The 22,517-nt window shown below is 43.8% G+C and overlaps 1 protein-coding gene across 2 annotated transcripts in view; it reads right to left on the reverse strand.

Moving 5' to 3' along the window:
* Positions 1-22,517, reverse strand: part of WDR49 (WD repeat domain 49) — a 90,799-nt gene that overhangs the window by 43,803 nt on the left and 24,479 nt on the right. For both annotated transcript variants that reach the window (XM_075937883.1, XM_075937882.1), the window contains exons 3-7: positions 20,475-20,915; positions 16,588-16,764; positions 15,139-15,316; positions 2,995-3,162; positions 2,358-2,506 (exon numbers count right to left, since the gene is read on the reverse strand). In XM_075937883.1, the coding sequence (XP_075793998.1) occupies positions 2,358-2,506; positions 2,995-3,162; positions 15,139-15,316; positions 16,588-16,764; positions 20,475-20,915 (1,113 nt within the window). The remainder of the gene's footprint in view (positions 1-2,357; positions 2,507-2,994; positions 3,163-15,138; positions 15,317-16,587; positions 16,765-20,474; positions 20,916-22,517) is intronic.

A 22,517-nucleotide genomic window follows, 5' to 3' on the forward strand; every position in this document is an offset into this window, starting at 1 on the left:
AAATATTGGGTGACCCAGTGATTTAAATGTGAACAACAGCAGTGTGGCAAATCCCCAAACACTACCAGGGAAGGGCTGGGTAGAGAAAAGCATCAGGAAGATAACACAGAGACAAGCAAGAAACAAGTTCACTGGGAAGAGAATAAGTAGCATGGAGCACTTGAGCCTGGAGGGTTGCAATCTTGACCCATCTTATTACAGTCCTGAATATTCTCATACTGAGTCTGTTCTATGGATACGGAGCTTCTGTTTCCAGGTCTGTCAGCACAGTTCAATTCAGAAGCCATTTGTTGATTTAAGCATTAAAACATGCAACTTTGTGCTGTTTTAAAACAAACCCCCTCTATCTCCATGACTTATCCATTACAAAACATGATGTCATCAGTGACTCAGAATTTCTCTTGAGCTGTCAAAATTCCACCTCATAAACTGGTGAATCTTATCTCTTTGCATCCCTCTCATCCCACAAAACATCAGATGGGAGAAGTTTGTTGTGGTTTCTGCTGGCAGTAAATCAGTGCACTCTTGGAAGCAGAGGAGGTTTGTTGGTTTTGGATAGACATAGAGACTCAGATTACCATGCATTCATCAGAGTGAAATAGATTTATATTGATGCCAAGAACAACATGCACTGTTCTGTTTATAGCATAATGGTTTAGCAATTAAAGAAAACACAGTTTTAACACGCAAAGGAAAGGGGTACCTGTGATGCTTAATACTGGTCCTGGCCTAACTTATTCTGCTCAGGATTTGATCAGGAGACTCTTTCTTGCCTTTTTAATGACAAATCTGGATCACAGTCTCTAATGGGCATTAGAGATATGTTGACTGTGAAAATAAGTTAGGGACTGTTTACATTTAAAATGCTACAGTGGCACAGCTTCAGCTGTAGCGCTTTAGCATAGACACCACTTTCACAGATGGGATAGGCTATCCACCTCTCAGAACATAGACACTATCTCCCAGCAGGGGAGCAGACAGCTATTCTGGATTCCTGGGCAAGGTGAGGGGGGAGGCTCCTCCTCCGGTCAGCCGGCCTGCCATTGGCATAGGTAATCCACCTCCCTCAGAGGGGTAGCTAGGTTGACCTAAGAATTCACTCTTTGACCTAATGCAGTCTACATGGGGGCTTAGATCAGCTTAACTACATCACTCAGTAGTGTGGGTTTTTCACACTCCTGAGAGCTGGTCCACCCTAATTTTTCGCTCACACGCTATGGACCAGATTTTCAAACTTTTCACACCCAAACTGAGGTTATATTTTCAGAAGAGTTCTGCTCACAATTAGGCACCAAAATAAAGGGTCAGATTCTTTAAAAAGCTTCTCATGTTGGGTGTGGAGTTTTTTCAAAAATTTAATCTTGTCACAATGGGAGCTGCTGGTGTAACCCACACACCTAGTGGTTCACTGTTCCACGTAGTGACACAGACCACTTAATGGGGAGAGATAAGAATGAGAGCCAGCTGGCTTTATAGCTCAAGCTAGAGAGTAGGGGTGGGCAAAAGGGTCTCCACGGGTTGGATGCGGTCTACCAAGCAGGTTGATCCAGCCTGCTGAGGCCCTGCTTCTGCCCCACCTCCAGGCCAATTAGGGTCTGGGGTGGGGGAAGTGCACGCAGTTTCTTCCTCCATGACAGGAGCACGTAGCACATTGAAATGCAGCGTGCTTCTGGCAGGGTGAGAGGAGATTTCAGGCACTTCCCCTGCCCCCAAGCCCTGATTGGCCTGGGGGTGGGAGGAGCCTGTGAAGTTTCCTCTGCTCTACCACCACCCTGTGAGGTGCATGTGGCACTCCATGCGCTCCTTGCAGGGCAGGAGGAGGCTTTGCATGCTCTCCCGCCTCCAGGCCAATCAGGGCTTGTGGGCAGGGTAGTGCATGAAGTCTCCTCCCATCCTGCCAGGAGCACAGGACAGAGGAAACTTTGTGCGCTTCCCCCACCCCCAGGTCCTAATTGGCCAGGAGGTGGGGGGAGCATGTGAAGCCTCTTCCCTCCCTGCCAGGGGCATGGGTGCTTAGTGGGAAGGGGAGACAAAGGGGTTCCCCCACCCTCAGACCAATCATGGTCTGTAGGCAGGGAATGCCAGAAGCATCCTCACCCTGCCCTTTCCGGGGCAGCTCAGGGCCACTTCAAAAAATTCTGAAGTGGCACCCAGCCAAAAATTATTGCCTACCCCTGCTATAGAAGCTCCTTCACTAAGCTCCAGAGGTTCCATCTTTGACTCCCCCTGCAGGTACATCTCTAAAAACGCTCCCCTTGTGTGTGTGGAACTCGTGAAAATCTGGCCCTGCAGATCCAATTCTGTTTGCTAGTACAGGGACTGCGGGATTGGGCCCTAGAGGCAGTTTCTACATTTACCTTATCCTTCGAGAAGCTGAAAAGCTGTTTTCGTTCCATAATGAACTGAACAGTTATTACACTGGCTGAATGGCCTTGAAGAACTCCAGCAGGTTTCGATGTGACGTAGGGGTTCCAGAGGCAAACTCGGTGATTGATGCCAGCAGTAGCTGTTCACAATCACAAAACAAAATAGATTAAAACCAAAAGTGCTCTTGAAAGGGGATTTTATTTCAGTTAATAATAAAGAAGCTGCCATCTCTCTGAAACACATGGTGATAATGGCTTTGATAAATGGGAGTGTGTGTGTTTATGTTTCAAGTGACTATGTGAGAGTAGTAGTGACGACAATAATTAATAATGCATAACAGCTTCCATTGTGATCCCATCTGCAGTTACTCAGAACTTCCCTAAACTTGCACTTTTTAGTAGAAATTTCTCTTACATCCTTCCCCCAACTGACATGTCTTCCTCTTCATAAGCCAGAAATATAAAACATCCTGAGATAAATATAAAACACTAGGACACAGTCATTCACTTTTGCAGGCAATATGCAGACAAAGGAATAAAATGCCTATACATGAACACATACGGTCCTAAACCTTTTCTTGCCCCCTTATACTTTACAATATAAATTAGCAAGTTTTTTAAAACATACCAATTAAGTTGAGTCGAGAGTGGAAATCAAAAGCATTAATTCCCTGGGCGATGTCGAAGGATGTAGTTTTAAGATGAGGTTTTATTTTTTCTCTCCAAGCCAGCACCAATGTGTTAACATTATTGGTTGTACTGGAAATAAAGGCATCTAAAGAGGAACTGTATGCAACTAATTGATGAAAGAAGAAAGAGAGAGCCTTTGAATTGATTTATTTTAATATAATCCAATCAGAGCTCGTTTTATAAAGAACAAGATATATAAAATCTAAGTCTAACTAAAAAACAACTTTTGAGGTCAGCGATGAAACTGACCTTGACTTCAAAGAAATTTGGATCAGGCCTGCATGGCTCAATCCTGCAACATGCTGAGCATGCTGGCCCTGATCCAGGATTACTCACACATGTAAGTGTTTTGCTGGATTGCAGCCAGAGTTTTCAGCACATTTCAGGGATGAGTCCATAGATGACAATGACAAACAATATACAGTGTGGGTCTAATTGCAAGGTACTCAGTGGCTTCTTGAAGTTCAGTGATATTAGTGGGTGTTTGATACTTTGTAAATGGACAGATAGACTCTAACGGAAATGAGGTGAAAATAAATCACCCTGACTTGCTGATACAATGAAGTCTGATTGATATTTTTGGTATAGAGATTTAATGAACCATGCAGAACACTATATACTGGTAAACAGCTAACTCTCCATGCAACAATCCCTGGTGAACTACAGCGCTTTTCCATTGGGTTCTGATCCCTGAGCTCCACGGGGAGCTTATATATAAAACTGGTGACATAATATGGTCCCATGTTACTAGGTTAGTTATTCCTCATTCAAAAATAAGGAGGAGTCCTGTTGGCACCTTAGGCTATGTCTAGACTGCAAGCCTCTTTCAAAAGAGGCATTTTCAAAAGACACTTTCAAAAAAGAGCATCTAGACTACAACCAGTACTTTCGAAAAAGCAAGCCACTTTTTTGAAAGAGAGCACCCAGGCAGTCTGGATGCTCTCTTTTGAAAAAGCACAGCTTGCATTTCATAGCGCCTTTTTTCAAAAGAGCACTTTCAAAAAATAGCATTCTTTCTTGTAAAACAAGGTTTTCCGTGGTCGAAAAAACTGCCACGTTCTTTCGATTTACTGTCGACAGATTGTGGGAGCAGTCTAGATGCAGATAAAGATTTTTCGGAAAAAGGCTACTTTTTTCAAAAAATTCCTGTAGACTAGACACACCCATTAAGACTAAGGGATTTATTTGGACATAAAGTGGTCTTTACCCATGAAAATTTATGCTCAAATAAATTTGTTAGGCTATGTCTAGACAGTGGTGCTATTTCGAGATACCGGAAATATCCCAAAATAGCTATTCCATGTCTTTAAACGTGCCCACTATTTCAAAATAGTAGGCATGCTATTCCTACGTCCCTGTAACTCTCGTTCCATAAGGGTTAAGGGATTTGTCAGAATAGTGCTTTATTTTGACATTTGGTACTGTGTAGACAGTGCCAAATTTTGAAATAAATTATTGCAAAATTACCTCAAAATAAGCTATGCAATTTGCATAGTGCAAATTATGTAGCTTATTTCGAGGTAAGGGTACAGTATAGACACACTCTTAGCCTTTAAGGTACCACAGAACTCCTCACTGTTTTTGCAGATACAGATTACTCCTCTGAGACTTAATCTTCATTCAGTAAGCAGTACTGAAATCTAAAGTCTACTTTATACAATAATTATTCCTACACAAACCCATGGTAACACTACAGCATAATTATTGTGTGATCAAAAAAGGCAACTATTGGGGAAATTACTTTGTTATATTTCCACTCTAAATTCAAATGAATTACAATTCTTGCTCTGCAGTCCATCAGGAAAGACTAATTGGAAATCTGAAACTCAGAATGTTGCCCTAGGACTTGGAGTTTATAAGTGACTTTTGTGAGAACAAGATGTACGTTTCAGGAGCATGTGATTTGCACAGTTTGTTACAAAGACAAACTCATGTCTGACTAAACTGTATTGTAAGTCAAGCTCCCTCAAGAATATCTGACTAAAAAAGCAAGGTTAAAGGAATTTCAATAATATCATAGTATGTGGCAAAAATAAAATGCTCATCTGCATGTAGAAGGAGAAAAGGGGAGGCGTGGTAAAGTGAGATAGAAAAAGCTTCTTAACATCAGACAACCAAAATATTGCCAAAAATATCTGAATCTGCACTGAAAAGAACGTCATTTTATTTCCAAATGTTTTGAAATGAGTAGCTTTGTCTTTGGAAAGTGCTCTATAAAATATTTTCTAGGTCTAGATCCTTAGTTACTGTAAATTAGCATACCTCTACTGATTTATTTTATACCAAGTTCTAACTCCAAAGTGTTCTTACAACAAGCATGATGAACAATTTTTCCTATTCACAAACATGGAAAACCCTAATATTTCTCTCCGATATTATCAGAAAAATTAGGGATCTAGTATTAGACCTAATTAGATCAGTAAGCCATTGCACATGGAGAATACAGCCCCATAATAGTGGCAGTATCACAAATTAAAACAGATAAACATTGGACCCAGTGCTACCTCTGTTTTCTATTCTCATTGATGCACTTTTGGCTAGGGAATCCCTTTGTGTTCATCTTTGCAAACAGTGTCACGTGGCTGTCCATGGTTCAATAACAGCCAAGTGCATGATCCCATGGGACCAGCAAATTTAAGAAGAGTCAAAGATGCTTTGGAACTGCCACTCAGGACCTTGTGGATTTCACATTGTATGAAGATTCCTTTGTGGTCTGAGTCTCTCTGTTTCATCCTTTCAGCAACGGCAACAAGCCATACTGTGATTGGCTGTCCTGCTCTCCAAGGCAACTACAGTTCATGTATATGCTGCAAAAGCCAGGAAGAGTGAATTAGGGCTTGTTCAGATGGATTTTTTTTTAGGGTAAGAATCACTGAGTATGCTGAGCAAGCATTTCCCAACTCCTACCCCCATGCTCTGTGGCCACACAATATTATGTTACAGCCGCAAAGGGGCTTTGTGATGGGATGAAGCCATCCCTGGAGCAGCTTTCCCTTTCATCCAGCTCCCATGACTCACATTATGCTGGATTCTTCCCATTTTGCTCCCCTGTTTGTGAAGCGGGGAAGAGCCTGTCCACCCTTTCCTGGATCTACTATCCTTCCCACTAAAATATTACCTAACATTTCTGCCATTCAGCCATGCCCCTTCTCACCATTGTACTACCACCACAGTTTAAATACTCTGAGTACATTTCTTTATATTTTGTTCAGGAAGCTCAACAAATCCAAAATATTCCTTCCCATCAAGAAAGCAAGTAACATCTTTCACCTTTCCTTCTTTAGCACGTTTTTGAGACTATAGAAGAGATTGGTTTTCCAAGGCGCGAATGGCAGTTGGGCACCTTTATCACACTGAAAGTCCTAGGGGCCTAAAACTTGTACTTTTGAAAAAATCTACCACCTCATGCCCAAGTGTGCTGTCAACAATTCCACTGACTTCAATGAGGGTTTGTCTGTGCTAGGACTATAGAATGGGGACCTTACATTCTGTTTTCCTCTCTCTATGATAACACCTTCTGTTCCATAGTAACACAGCTTGTCTTGCCACAAAATTATTCTGCTATTTAGGAAAAAATATCATTTTGCTATACTGTTTGCATCCTTCTCAGTGAATTAGAGCCCATTCCCATGAATGACAGACAAGAACACTTTTTCTTTCTTTGAAGTCTTCATGTAAGTTGATCTAATTCCATCTTTAAAAAAAGAAACACAAATACTATTTATACAGTAAAACTCCACTAGTCCGGCATCCAATAGTCCGGCACTCCTGATAGTCCGGCATCAAAATGGCAAGAGCCTAGTGAGTGAGCTTCGGCAAAAAATGAGTCACAAGGTAACAGCGGCAGCAGCTGAACTGAGCAAAAAGGGTAAAAAAGGGTATAAAAAACTAAAACATTACAGTATACTGTATACAGTATGTACAATAAAAAGGGTTAAGAACACTTTATATACAGTATATAATGTATACAGTATATATATAACCATCTTATAGTACCTCCTGATAGTCCGGCATATCTGATAATCCGGCACCACCTAGGTCCCATAGGTTCCGGATTATTGGAAGTCTACTGTATTTGCCTTTTATCTGTAATTCCAATACATTGAATGAACCATTTCCCTGTACTGTGAGTTTACCAAACCATTCCCTCCCCAAATCTGTAACCTTAGCCTCAGCAGACAAAGGACAAAGAGTAAAGGACATCTAAGGCTATGTCTATACTGCAGAGTTTTTCTGCATCCAGGGAACACATTTGCTCTTCGAAAATGTTTTTTGGAAGAGCAGACACACTTTTTTGGCATCCCTGTAAACCTCATTTTACGACAGGATGTTCTGAAAAAGGGTTTTTTTCTGACATTTGGCCCAGTGTAGACGGGCCAAATGTTGGAAAAGCCTCTTCTGAAAAAAGAAGTGGAAAAATCTATGCAAATTGTGGTTCGCAATTTGCATAGTTTTTTCCAGAAGAGCAGTGCAGTATAGAAAAAGTAAGTGACACTGACTATCTATAAAGTATTTAATCAGGGTCTCAGGTTCGATCTACTTTTACTAGCCATATTGTTTCCTCTGTTATTTTCCCTTCAACTTTAATACATTCTAGATCTCAAAGATCCAACATCATTTGGAAATGTTGAGCTTGTATTTATTCCCTCTGCTTCTCCTCCACCCCATCATACTCCCCTTAATGTCTTCTTCCCTTGTGGTAACTCAAGTATGACTAGAAACTATCAATATTGCATTTCTTGTAGGTTTCTTTTAGTCTATCATCTCTCCTTCTGTATATGAACCACTTGGACAACTTATTTAAAGCCCATTAAGTATGCATAATTTCCTCCTCCAGCTACCTCCCCCTGATTAGTATTTCAAGGTTATTTAATACCACATCTGTGATACTCTCCATTCAAAATTATACATATTCAATCTGAGAAGAAAGAAAAAACTTTTCTGCAAAGATGGATTTACTTCTATTGCAGTGCTCCATGAGCGGTTCTGTAGGAAGGGCTTAGGTGATTTGTTTTTCTTGGAAAAGAAAAAGTAGACATGAATAATTCTGATGCTTGGATAAAATTATATGGATAATTCAGAATCCAGGGGAAAGTACTTGTATAGTAACCAACCAACCAGAGTAAAATTTATCCCTAAGTAAAACCAAGGGCAAAGACTACACACACCACATAAATCCTCAAAATAGGGATTCATGGTGCACTGACCTTGAGCTAGTCCTCTGCACAAGAGTGAATGTTCCTCATAAACCGTAGTATGGGCTTGATCCAAAGCTCTCTAAGTCAACGGGAGTCTATTAACTTCAATAGTCCTAATTAGCAAGACTAAAATAATTATTCTGTTTTGAACATCAAAACATGGAAGGGGTCTCAGTAAAATGAAAGCAGTTCCAGGAACCGCTCCAAAAAGAGTCTGAGATGCAACCTTAAAGATGGGTTGAACATATCAAATACAGGCAGTCCCCGGGTTACGTACAAGATAGGGACTGTAGGTTTGTTCTTAAGTTGAATCTGTATGTAAGTCGGAACTGGTGTCCAGATTCAGACACTGCTGAAACTGACCGCCAGTTCTGACTTACATACAGAATCAACTTAAGAACCCCAGGCGTCCCCAACTCAGCTGCTGCTGAAACTGATCAGCAGCTGATTCCAGGAAGCCCGGGGCAGAGCAACTCTGCCTCGGGCTTCCTGTAGTCAGCGCTGGTCAGTTTCAGCAGAAGCTGACTTGGGGACGCCTGGGGCAGAGCAGCTGGGGTGCTGCCGGGTTGGTCCAGTAGTGCCCAGGGGCACTGCAGGACCAATCGGCAGCGCCCCAGCTGCTCTGCCCCAGAGTCCAAAACAAAAGCCTGGTCTGCTGGGGGGGGGGAGCACACTAGCTGCGCCCCCCCCCCAGCAGACCAGGGACACGGGGAGCAGAGCCGCAGCGGCAGCGGGGTGCAGCGCCTCTGAGGCTTTGCTCTGGCAAAGCCTCAGAGGCGAGGGACCCCGCCACGGCTGCGGCTTCAGTCTGGGTGCCTGTGGTCTGCTGGGGACGGTCCCCAGCAGACCACAGGCACCCTGACTGAAGCCGCAGCCGCGGGGGGGGGGGTCCCGCGCCTTTGAGGCTTTGCCAGAGCAAAGCCTCAGAGGCGCGGGGAACCGCCGCTGCTGCCGCTTCAGTCAAAGCGGCAGCAGCGGCGGTTCCCCGCGCCTCTGAGGCTTTGCTCTGGCAAAGCCTCAGAGGCGCGGGACCCCCCCGCGGCTGCGGCTTCAGTCAGGGTGCCTGTGGTCTGCTGGGGACCGTCCCCAGCAGACCACAGGCACCGGGTCTCAAGGGGCAGCAGCAGCGGTTCCCGCGCTTCTGAGGCTTTGCTCTGGCAAAGCCTCAGAAGCGCGGGAACCCGCCCGGTGCCCCTGGTCTGCTGGAGACGGTCTCCAGCAGACCAGGGGCACCGGAGCAGCTTACGAACGGGGCTTTCTCGCCCCGACTTCCGGGGCGAGAAAGCTCCGTTCGTAAGTGCAGATCCGACGTAAGTCGGATCCGCGTAAGTCGGGGACTGCCTGTATGAAAAGCTTTGAATAGGTGTTCCAAAGAGCCTTTCTGATGGTGGTTTGTATGTCCTCAGGGATTGCAACAAGAAAGAGGAGCAATTATTTGGAGTTTGTCAGTGAGCACAAGACCAAGCGCATCAGCCTGAAAACAGAAAAAGGGAAATACAAGTTTATTACCAAGAGACCTAAGAAGTAGTAGGCCAGGAGATGGAAATGTAAACACTAGAGTTACTAATTGCATTGATGTAATACATCTGATTCAGAAAAATCCTGAAGTGCTTTTGCAAGCTATTCAAAGGGAATTGTTGGAGTTCGGGCACCTCAAGATTTAGGTCTGATGTACGTTGAGTTCAATGCAGTACACGACAACACTATGTAATAGTTCCGCACAGAAAAGGAAGTGAGATGAGGAAGAGTAACCCAAGAGTTACCTGGAGATATCATTCAGGTGTGTATAAACCATTTCATATTTAGCTAGAAGCCATTCTGTATAACAAAAGCCATTTCAGTTTCTTGTGTCTGCATGAGGGAGTGAACTGGCCTTCACTGAGGTGGGGAGAGGCCAAAGGGATGCGCTGTTGGAATGTGTTAATGAACTATTTTGAGCTGAAGCTCAAACTCCCTTTCAACCTGTTTCTTTCTCTGCTGATAGTAATTCCTCTTTGAAGTTCGCTTTGATTTCTTGCCCTGACGTCAGGTTTGTTTGGTTAAGGATATAAACTAGGATTGATTGTATTAGCCAGCCTTACTGGGCCCGGCTCTGCTGGGACCACGTTTGGCTCACTTTGATTTACTGATCAATAAAGCTATCTGTTTGTTAGCTGCCTAAACAGAGAGGAGCGTGTTTTTGCTTCGACAGGTGCCATCACAAGTCATACTGAAAATGGATTTAACACTCAGTGGGACAGGGCAGTGGAGCTCTTTACTTGTGCTGGGGGTTGCATTAGAGAGATGACATGGGCTAGTCATAAGGAGCTTGAGCTGGTTTGAGAGAATCTTTTGGAAAGCTCTTTTTGGCACTACTAGTTGGGCAGTTATCACATCTGCTCAAGTCTCCCCACCTCTAGCCCAACTGAGCACCTCAGGAAATCCATGTCATAGATCCTTTTGGATAAATAGATTGCCTTGATGGAGCATTAGGATCTGTGCCATAGCATGATGCATTTCTGCATGTGGATAGTGCAAAAAGTCCCATTAGACACCTCTAGGTGTTCTAAGTCTCAAACTGCATGACTGCTTACTTATCCAGAGTAAAAAAATGAGATATTACAGCTCAGAATGCAATAAAGTGAGTTTAATGGGATCCATTTGGAACTTGATCAGAATGTTGTTTTACTTCACTGCCTTTGTACTAAATGCTGAATTTGTGCAGCACTCTGAATGGGTATTCATTATAATACCCCACTGATATATCCTTCATGCTTCATGCATCCCACCTCAATAAAAGCAGACCTAAGTGCCTGATTTAGGTTACTTAGATGGGTATACAAGCACATTTCACATTTCTTTCATTATTCATGTACAGTTAAAAACAAAAGCACTCAATCTCCCTGTGGGCCCAGTTGTGGCAGTTAGGTACAGGCAGGCCTGAGTAGGAATCCTCACAGAGCCACACCGCACAGGGCTGTTCAGCAAGGCATTGAGCCTGGGGCAACACAGTTCCTAATTGTCTCCCCTACAGAGGGAGTGCGCACACTGCACAGCCTGCTCTCCCCCTAGCTCCAGCCCACTCCATGTGATTAGTTGTAGGAGTGATGGCCAAGAGCTCTGCCTGATCCCTGCTCCGTTAGGGTGATGTCCAACCTGGGGTGCTTGGAGTAAGCAGTGTACCTGCCCCAGGCAGAGAGTGCAACCGCTCCTCACCCCAGAGTGCAAAACACACACGGGAAGCAAAGGGAAAGCTCTGCAGGAGAGAACATGTTCCTAACAGCGCTGAGCTGTAGTAGAACACATAGCACAGGCTGTGCACTTACTAGTCCCAGCAGTGAAAAGGATCATCTAGGAGTAAACAGTGTCTGGGCTACTATATTTGTAAAGACACTATGAAAAAGTTTTCCTGTTAACATGAAGTGACCAAGCTGATTTGACATGATAAAAATGCAGCATTTTCTTAGGGTAGGTACCAGAGCCAGACCTAGGACTGTGCTTTATTACTCACAGCGAAATTAGGACTGATTCATGGGAGAGTACCTGGGGAAAAGATATAGTGGAGCCACCCATTCCCTCCATCCTTCCAGCTCCTGAACAGGCATACCTACAGCTGCAGCCCCCAGGCACTTCCCTGGGTTTGAATAGTCTGGTCCATATAGCTGCTCAGAAGCAAACACAAGTGCCCAGAGGCCCTGATGTGTATGAATGCAAACTCTCCACCGTTTGAGCTACTGAAAGGGGCAAGGAATCCATGTAACCAAAATCTCACAAGCTGAAGTGAACAGGTATATTTGCAAGGATTTTGGGCCTGATTTTTATTTCTAGGAGTTGATAATGGTGTTTGTCTCCCAGAGGAAATCCCAGGTAATTTGCTTTGATTACACACACACACAGAAATTACTGAGTCAACTGGGCCTTCTCCCCATAGTCTGATTCCTTAGAGCAGTGGTTCTCAAAGTGTGGTCTGTAGACCATCTTGCAAGAGAGCTGTGCAAGCTTGGGGATCCTGTGCTGGCACTCCAACCCTGTACTCCTCCCCCAGCCCACAAGGCAGGAGCACTAGCTTGCCACTGCAGGACAGGGTGAACCTCATAGGCCAGATCTGGCTTCTGGGATAAGGAACTGGCTCCACATGCTGCCCCTCCCCCTGGCTGCAGGAAAGGGCAGTGCAGGAAAACGTTTATCTGGAGGCTTTCGACGCTGCTCCCATTGGCTGGAATCACAGCCAATGAGAGCAGTAAGGGGTGCTGCCAGGGAGCAGTGGGAGGCACAGAGCCAGGTAAGCACCCCCATCCACCATCCCCCTCATGCCCAGACCCCATCCCTCCATCCCTCTCACATACACCCCTCACTCCCAGCCCTACTTCTGCACACCCTCCCTCCATCCTAGACCTCCTCAGCCCACTCCTCAGCCCACTCCTGCACCCAACCTCACTTCCAGACCTACCCATGCTCAGGCTCCTTCTGCACCTTACCTCCCAACCAAAACCTGCACCACCAACCCTCATGCACCCATTTTGTCATCATGGGTGGTTGGCTGGTGGTTCTCAGAAAGATCTGTGTTGAGCAGGGTGGGCCATGTACCAAAAAGTTTGAGAACCACTGCCTTAGAGAAACCATAGCCACTGACTCCTTGGGAGTTTCTCATTTAAGATTCCAAGCACCCATGAATATTGTGCCTGACAACAGCAATTCTTCAGATTACCACATGCTTGGCCTCTTCTTGCGGGATTGGTGTCAGTCCTGAGAGGGGCCTGTTAAGCCAGCTGGCTGGGATATAGTATACTGTTATCCAAGCTACTTCTTCCATGGGACCAGTCTTATGCTAGGAACCTAGATTTCTGCATTCGTTGTCAGAATGTCCATCTTGTTGCTTTACTGCAGGGGGATCCAGTCGGTCTCCAATTGGGTGGGTTTTGAGAGGGCCAATCCATCCTTCAGGCACTAAGCTGTGGCAGGAACTCAGGAGAAACGGAACTCACCAGAATTGTACCAGTGAGTCACAGAAAATAGCCCCATTCAGCCCAAACTTTCGCCCTCAGGGTCTTTGACCAAGTAATCTTCCAGAGCCCCATTAGGGCACGGCAGTGAACCTCTAAAGCAGCAGTTCTTAGAACCACTAATGTTGTTGCAGTACCTGCTGCTCTTGTACTATTTATTTGATGATACCCTTCTTGTCCAGAGGATGCCTAATATCCTACTCCCAGCACCAGGCTGGGAAAGGCTAAGGCTGAATTTTAAACGAAGAAATTCATGGTATGGCAGAGTCCTCACTCAGGCTCCTCACCCGGGGACCCCTTTTTCAGCCACAAGTCAACTGGAGACCTTCTCTTATGCAATCAGCTTTGCCCTTTATCATCCATATTAATTTCCCTACCATCTTCTATTTACAGAGCTTTGCTCCAGCAACTCTCCAACTGGCTGAGGCACACATTAAGCCAACTCTCTGACTCCTCCCCTTCTACTTACCTCTCTGGATGCCTTATCTAGCCCTCTGTGTAATGAGGCTGTTTCCCATTAGACCCTCAAGCTATGGGTTTGCTCAGCTATCTGCAATTGCCCCCTTTCAGCCAGGTTGTAGTGGCAGGGCTCTGGCTTAGCCCACTGTGGCTGTGTCTACATTGGCATGATCTTTTGCCAAAGCGGCCGCTTTTGCACAAAAACATGCTGCCTGTCTACACTGGCAGGAAGTTCTTGCGCAAGAACACTGATATTCTAATGTGTCAAATCAGTGATTCTAGCACAAGAACTATGATGTTCCCACTCAGGAATAAGCCCTCTTGCATAACTATTCTTGTGCAAGAGGCCAGTGTAGACAGGTAACATGAATTTCTTGCGCAAGAAAGCCTGATGGCTAAAATGGCCATCAGAGCTTTCTTGCACAAGAGAGCATCTACACTGGCACCGATGCTCTTACGCAAAAGTACATCTCTTGCACAAAGGCACATGCCAGTGTAGACGCTCTCTTGCGCAAATACTTTAACGCAAGAACTCTTGCATTAAAGAGTATTTGTGCAAGATCATGCCAATGTAGAATGATCACAGCCAGTCTGTCATAACAGACTCAAGCACAAATCATGCTCCATAAGTTGGGGTGTTCTAGTTCAACCCCAACTGACAACAAACATGATATGCTGGCTCCACTAAAGTCAACAGGAGCATTGATACAGATTTCAGTGGGGCCAAGATCACACCATGGCAAAAGTATTTAACCATACCATACGTGTAGCTTTCAAAGTAAATTCAAAATATGCACAATGCATAAACCATACACAGCAACTTCTGTTTCCCAGAGACCTCCCTGCCCTGACTTTTGGTCCTTTCTCCACCTCCCCCATTCTCTCCTGTCTTTTAAGGTGCTTAGCCAAAATGGCCTCAGCTGTAACTAATTAGCAAATTAGCTGATAAAGCCTCTCTGAGCTGCTTGTGACCCTGCCCAGAAATTAATCCCCCCTGTACTCCAGGCTGTTTCCTGTTTTGTGGGGGCCTGTCCAGAGATAACTACTGAGGTAGGGCTTCAGGCTCCTTTCCAAGGGGCACCACAAGGCCCATGTGCACCATCATACATCTCTGGACATAAAAAAGAATAAATATTATGAAGAGAACCAGGCTGAAATTTCACAGATACTAGCAACCATAACTGCTGCCCTCTACTCATCATGAGAGTTCAGGTGCAAAGATGAACTGTGTACAGCAGAAAGCCTTCAAGGGAAAAATAATTCTCCCATCATTACTGGTACTCATTACTATAGATACAGTACCAGTTTCCAGGTTAGATTCCCTAGACATGCAATTAGCAATGGCTTCTAAACGCAAGCAGTCCATGGGCTTTTACTAATGAACATAATTATGGCACACAGCATGGGATTTTTTTAAGCTTTCATTGCTGTTCAGATTCCTACCTTGTTTGACCCATTCTTTCCAATGAAGTTTATGCTTTAATGTATAGCAGCATTTGTGATACCCAGAGGCCAGCTCCTGCCAACTAATGGTCACTGTTGTTGCTTCCTCGCCTTCAGGAGAGCTAGCGGGTCTTTCAAACAAAGAGATCAGAGCAGCAGTAAAGGCAATGGCTTGCACCTGAGAAAGAAAACTTTTATTTAACAAAATAAAAGGGGGATTGTGATTTACCGACCCCCAAACCAAACACAGGCAGGGAGATGTTAAGATCATTCTCTGCCTGCTGACAGCAAATGCAGCCTGCTCATCTGGGAGAAATGTCAATTATGGAGTAACACACCCTCACCAGCTCTAGTTAATAAGGGCAAACCCAAGTATAAAGGGCAGGAGGAGGAAGGAGAAGAACTTGGAACTTCAAGGGATAACTTTCTGCCAGAACAGTACCATTAGTTTGCCTCTGAAAGACTCAAAATCCTTTAGAACTACAAGGAAGGAAGACAGAAATAGGATCCCTGAGGATGAAGTGCTTTGTGACCTGTTTATATTATGTTTATGAACTGTGCCTTTTTTCCCCTGTTGATTTGATTTAAGCCACTGTTGACTAAGCCAAGGACTGACCGAGGCTCTACGTACTGGGATTTATATAAGGTGGTGTCCATCACTTCTGACAGCAACGCAGCTAAACTGAATACAGCACAAAGCCTCTATCTTATTATAAATTCATAACCTGCAGATATTTGAGGTTCAGTATTATTGCTATGGCGATCTTTAATGAGGCTGCAGGGATTTACTTATAAGGAGAGATTAAAAGAGCTAACTGTGTATAGTTTGGCTATGTGACAAATAAGAGGGTGACAAATCTTAAACTAATTAGCAGGAGTACGCACATAGGCTGAAAAAAGACGGTTTAGTGCAACATAAGGCATATGACTGTGAGTAGTGGGGTGCAGCTAAAACAACTTATTCTGAAGAGCAGGAGAAACTCCTTAATAACAAAGCTGCAGCTTCAAATCTTTCAAGCTAGGAGGTCAGAATCACAATCCTGGACAAAAGAGTAGAAAATGACGAAAAGGGAATGATTCTACGCTGGCAGGCGGTGGCTTAAATACCCTGAGAGTCTTTCCTGGAGGTGATCATTAACACCTTTATAGCATTGCAATGATCTGTATGCTGCCTTTTCATATGTAACACTCCGCATAATGTAATTGTGTGCTGCTTCAATTTTTTAAAAATATTGTTGTTCACTTTAGAATTTTATCCACGAATGGGCCTGCTTTCTGACTTTATCAGTCCCTGCTTTGTTAAACTGTCATTATTATGCAGATAAATCCATGATGAAAATTCCATAACTACCTGACAAAATGATAAAAATAATACAATGCTATGATTCAGCTACTACTGAAAGTTATCTGCTGAGAAATAGGGAACTCTCTTATTTATACCATACTTGCCTGGCCAGAGACATCCCCCAATGTCAGAATAGCTTCATTTCCATCATGAGGGTTATACCAATAGTCCATACATATCACTGTTCCCAGCAGGCCATGCAGCCTGTACTGAAGAGACAATCCTTGCTCAGAATTCAGATCATAGAAACAGACCTCTTTGCTTGTAAAAGCAACAGCTATCTGAAGGAAAAAGAATGGAATTGGGGTGTTAAAACATTTCTAGGTTAAGCATTTAAAATATCCTTTTATGTAGAACATGTTATATGTAATCTGTTCTAATGAATTGGTCAAAATGTCACAACCAAAAATCTCCACTTATTTTCTTGAGTTTTACAACCTACATTTAAAACTCCTTTACATTCCCTTTCTGAATTCTAGCAATCAAATTGGCTGGAAGGAATGTTCATTTCAATAGTGAACTTTAAATTCAAAATTGCAACTTGTGAGATTATGTAAACCTGATGCTAAAAGTTTCTCTCCTCCAGCCAGGGCAGGTCGAAAAAAAGTATTAGGAAAGATTCAAAAGGATCCAAACTTCCTCTCAATAAAACTGTATTCGGGCTATTCCCAGCCAGGATAACATTCCTATATCCTGCACTAATCTGTGCCTAGGCCAAAGCAGAGAATCCTGGAGCCATAACTTTCTCTCTGAGCAAGTTCCACTTTATGCTGCACCACTAGGAGCTGAATGTAGCACGTGATCTGTCCCCACCAAGTAACCCATGTGTCCAAGCAAAACAACTTCTCCTTTTTTATATATCCGATACTTGCAACAAACTGAGCCAATGAACTATGAACCAAGGTTTATTTGCAAAAATGATCTAGTGTATCATTTTGACTAAAGATTAAATGTGAGAAAGTTACAGTGTTCTGACAATTCAGAAACTGAACAAAAGATGACAATTTCCCTGAGAAGTGTAAATTATTCATCCAACCCTAGTCAAGACACAGATGTAGGCTATGACTACACTGCAAGGTTTTTGTGCAAAAACAGCTATTTTTGTGCAAAAACCCTTGGAGTGTCCACACCTCAAATGAGCTTTTGCGCAAGGAAATCAACAGTAAAACTGCAGAAGAGAGGGCTTTTTCTGAAGTTTTTTTTATGAGGCATAAATCCTTTTTGCAATACAGCTATTGTACAAAAAGGCAAGTGTGGATGCTCCAGAGGGAAAAAGCACAGGTACTTTGATGGCCATTCTGTGAGCTTTCTTGTGGAAGAGCATCCATGCAGTGTGGATGCTCTCTTGTGCAAAAGCACATTGCTTTTGTGATGTGCTTTGAGGTGTGGACGTGCTCTTGCGCAAGAAGTCTGTGTGCAAAAACTCTTGCGCAATGGCTTCTTGTGCAAGAAGCGTCTAGTGTAGACGTTGATGTATTGAATGCCAGTCCAGTGACTGGCTTTCAAACTCTTAAAGATCCTACCTGTATCTGAACATTAGAGCTGCTATCCTTTTAATACCTGACTTCATAAATGTCATTCAGCTTTATTAGGGGATATCATTTGCAGACAAAGTAACCATAGGGGGCTTCATTTAATATAAAGTGTTGTTAATGTTCAGGCGTGTGATGAGTTCCCTCCTTTGCAAGTGCGCTGGCCAAGTATATGTGCCTGTACTCCCCCTTTGTTTCTTCCTGCTCTGAGATAGAGCAGTCTCTAAAAGCTCTTTCCTCAGTGTCCTCACCCTTTTGCTACAACTCTCTAGCTAGGCCACTATGCTTCCATTCCCTCCTCTGAGGTACCTCAATGTCCAGATCTCTTCCCCCCATGGGATAGAGTGACCCAGGCCCACTCTCTACTCCGGATCCCAGCTCAGGGACCGTATGGATACCAGTTGCCTGCTGTGTCCATTCATTCTAGTTTCACTGCTATTCTTATTCCCTGAACCACTTCCCCATGGCCATTCCCTGTGCCATCTTTGCCCTTCCTTCAGGGCTTTGTCTAAAATGGAGTCCCAGCACTTTTCAGTGATCTTTCTTGTCAGGGCCATCCCTAGAAGTTTTGGTACCCTACGCAGCCCTCCGAAGAGTAGGGGGAGTTTCCAGGGGCATGGGGGCAGGAAATGTGGGGAGTCAGGAGCAAGGCAGGGAGGCAACCAGCATCAGGCCCGCCTCTGCATTCACTGGAAGCAGCAGGAAGCAGAGCAATTCAGCCCCAGCCTGTTCCTCCATGTTGCTTGGGGGAGGGATTTACTCTGGTAGTTCCACTCTTTCCCCCAGAGCAATGTGCCTGGGAGCCAGTGGAGCAGAGTGGACTGGGGCCAGGTTGCTACACTTCCTGCCACCAGTGAGGAGTGTGAGGACAGCCCCAATTCCCACTGCCAGGACCAGGCCCCTTGCTAGTCTCACAGGCCGCATTGCTCAGGAGATGGAGTGGAAAAGAGGGGATGGAGTTGGAGTGGTGCAGGAGGGTTGTCCCAGGCCCCGTTTCCCCTCCCCCCCCCAGGACAGCTCTTCTGAGTACAGGCTGTGGGAAGGAACAGCTGGGGGATGAGGCTAGCTACTGAACTAGGGCTGACCCATACCGAGCATGAAACTGCCTAGGGCACTACAGCATTTGGGGCAGTTCAACACCCCAAATTTCATGGTGCCCTATGCAGCTATGTACTTTGCATATTGGTAAGAATATCCCTGCTTCTCATTCTCTCTCTGGTTCCTGGCAGCTCCACCCTGTCTGGGGTTCTGCCTGCTAGCCACACTGCCCATGCTCCATAGCTCCAGTGATGAGCTGATTGCCTGTAGACCAGAAGCTCTTTTTATACTGGCTTGCTGGGCCCTTATTGGCTGCTTCTTACACAGATGCTCCAGGGAACCTGGAGGACTTCTCTACTGCTCTTTTCTGGGGCAAGGTGTGGCAAGGCTACAAAGTCTCCAGCAGGGGGCCTCAAAGCCTAGTCCACTCTGTCACATGGAGCAGTGCAGCTGCATCATGGTAGCAGTAGTAGAGACACTAATTATTGCAAGAGGAGAGCACCTCCCATTAACATAGGTACTCCACCTCCCCAAGAGAGTTGTCCTGTAGAGGGAGAAGCCCTCCCATTGACAAAGCTCTGTCGATACCAGGAGTTCAGTCAGTGACAACGCTCAGGAGTGCGGATATCTCATAGCTCTGAATGATGTAGTTACTCCAACGTAAGTTTGTAGTGTAGATCAGGACTCAGTTATGGTCTCTCAGTGTTTGGGATATCAAGTGTTGAAAGCAACAAGGAAGCACATTCAACTCTTAGCAAGGTGTAGGTATGGTGAGAGAATACTAGTGTTCTTGAAAGGTGCTCTTTCTAACTGATCTAAGGCCTGATAGAAGGAGCCCTTTCAAATCCTTTGATCTAAGAATGGCAAGTCTGGAAGGGCTATAAAAGCGAATGGGATTTAAAGAGGGGACGTCTGGCTCTCTGAAAATCACAGAAGATGCCCTAAGACATAATGAGATGAGTAGAACTTCCTTGTTTAACTGTGTATGCTGGATGACAAGGGAGTTACCCAAGGTTACTGCTAAAGCTACTGGAAAGGGTGAGTATTTTACTCTTTATCTACTTGTCTATTTTGTTGCTATGTTTTCCCAAGTTTATGACTGTGCACCTTTCCTTAATAAATATTTCCTTATTTCTGCACAATCTACGTGTTTGCAAGTGTGGAAGTTCTGCCTGTTAAGGGCATCCAGGGAGATGCATTTAGTTCCCCAGTTTTCTGGGTGCTGGCTTGAGCAAGTTTACTTATTTGTCAAGAAGGATTCTACAGACTTTGAACCCAGCACTTTTGGCTGACATTCACCACCCAGCAAAGGTACAATTTTCATCATCGGTCCTCATGCTGTATGTGTCTGGCACATAACCAGCGAACTTCAATCTGATATTTTACAAATACTAATAGACTTTTTTAAAAAGCATTTATACCTTGTTTACATTTGGTAATGAGACCAGCGTTGTCACCCACAAATCTTTCAGTTTGACAGCTTCTGTAGTAATCTGCAGAGTTCTCTGTAGCTTTAAGTTTTCTCCCCAGATTCCCAGCAATCCATTTCTACTTACAGTCAGGTAACAGCTGGAGCCTTTCAAAAAAGTGACATTTTGAATAACATCTTTGTGGGTAGATGAAAGAAGTCGGAGATTCTTCCATTGGGGGATGACTAATGATTTTGTTCGTTCATCTTTCTCATTAAGATCTAAGAGCATGAAAGAGGTCACTTTGTCCCAGTCAATGAAACCATCCTGGATCACATCTATCTTGTCAAACAGCTCACCAAATTCTTCTTTAGTACTGGGTCTGATCACTGCAGACATTTGCTCTGTAAACTCTTCTCTAGTCATCACCATGGTCCTATTTAAACCTGGAGACTTCAAAAAGGAAAGAGTGAGTCAACAGTAGTTGCACTGGTGCCCTTTGCTAATGTACATAAACATGGATTTGTCACAGAGAAAGTAATTATCTTATTTGTGGTATATAAAAGCACATTCAGTTGGTAATAATGAACTATCCTACAAATCCAATAGAAGGAGTCCGTTCCTTCACAAGAGGGTCTTGTAGATACGATAACAATGAAATATCTGTGTGACACACCAGACTAGAAGCCTTGGAATCAAATGTTTTCTAGACAGCCAGGATGAAATTTTCCTTTGTGCAAAGGACCAAACACAAGGTCTATGCACCACTTAACCCCTGTGGTTCTCTGCAGAGGGGTTAATATCACCCTCCCCAAAATCAAAATTCTGTGGAGACTGCCAAAGGTGCTAATTAGCATCAATTGCAATGCTCCATTTAAAGGTGGAAACTTGCAACGAAATCTCCTCTCATGTAGACTATTGAATAGCTGTCAGATGGTAGTGATTTTTAGTCACTGGGATGGATTTGACCTGGTGAACTTGGCTGTGAGGCTCTGCATCTTATTACCAATCTCCTGAGCTGTTCAGTCAACTCTGCATATTTTTCCTGATTCCATTAATTTTCTCATGCCATCAAATTAAGTGTACTTTTAAAAAAAAGGCTATGAACACAATGAATGCCTCATGCAGGCTCACTATTGCAATTAGTTGCTGGAAAAGCTAGCAGATGCTGACATGTCAGTTGTCATATTAAGTAAAAAATGAAAATATATAACAAAGTAAATTCATGATAACTTTCTGGAATATCAAATTTAATTAATTCTCATATTTGCATCCCATTAGCATTTCACTGTTATCTATCTTGTTTTTCCATGTCTCACATTAATGACACTTTCTTTTAGAAAGCAGATTATCTTATATTTGCACAGGAATTTTTGTATCACTTTTGGCCACAATTGTGGATTGATTTTTGTGAACATTGTGTGTGACCAGCATCAAAAAAATTAGGCCAAGTTACAAAGTGAGAGTTGGAGTTTGCAGTCCTGTGTGACTTACAAGGAATGAAGTACCAATCTTTACCCTGAAAATACCCTGCTAACTTGCCTGAACCCTGACCTGGGGCACAAGCTCTCAGGATAAGCTGGTATATATGTCTTTATATCCAACCATTTGGCTAGAGCATTTGCTGACTCTGACCATGAAGATGTAGTTGTGCAATGGTGATGTGGTGAACAGCTGTCCATCAAAACCAAGGCTAAGTCTCCTGTAGTACTGACACTCCTTCGGAATTTCCTTGGGATACCTAACTTTCCTCACGCACTTTCAACCTAGGGAGGATTGATGTCAGCAGTTTAAAGGTGAAATACTCATTCCCAAACTTGGGAACCACTGTATTTCCCAGCATCATAAATTTACATAAATTTAACACTAATACAGGAGTTAATTTAACATTTTCCCACTGTGGTTTGTTTAGCATCAAGACATTGCCATGTAAATAAGACAGATATCTCCAGGGATATGTTTTACATTTAATCAATTTGGCTTCAATTCCCTGAGATGTTAAAATCTGACATGAGAAACAGTTTGCTCCTTTTTTAGTATGGGACTCTCAGAATA

The sequence above is a fragment of the Pelodiscus sinensis genome, chromosome 10 (assembly GCF_049634645.1).
Source record: "Pelodiscus sinensis isolate JC-2024 chromosome 10, ASM4963464v1, whole genome shotgun sequence".
Taxonomy (NCBI): domain Eukaryota; kingdom Metazoa; phylum Chordata; order Testudines; family Trionychidae; genus Pelodiscus; species Pelodiscus sinensis.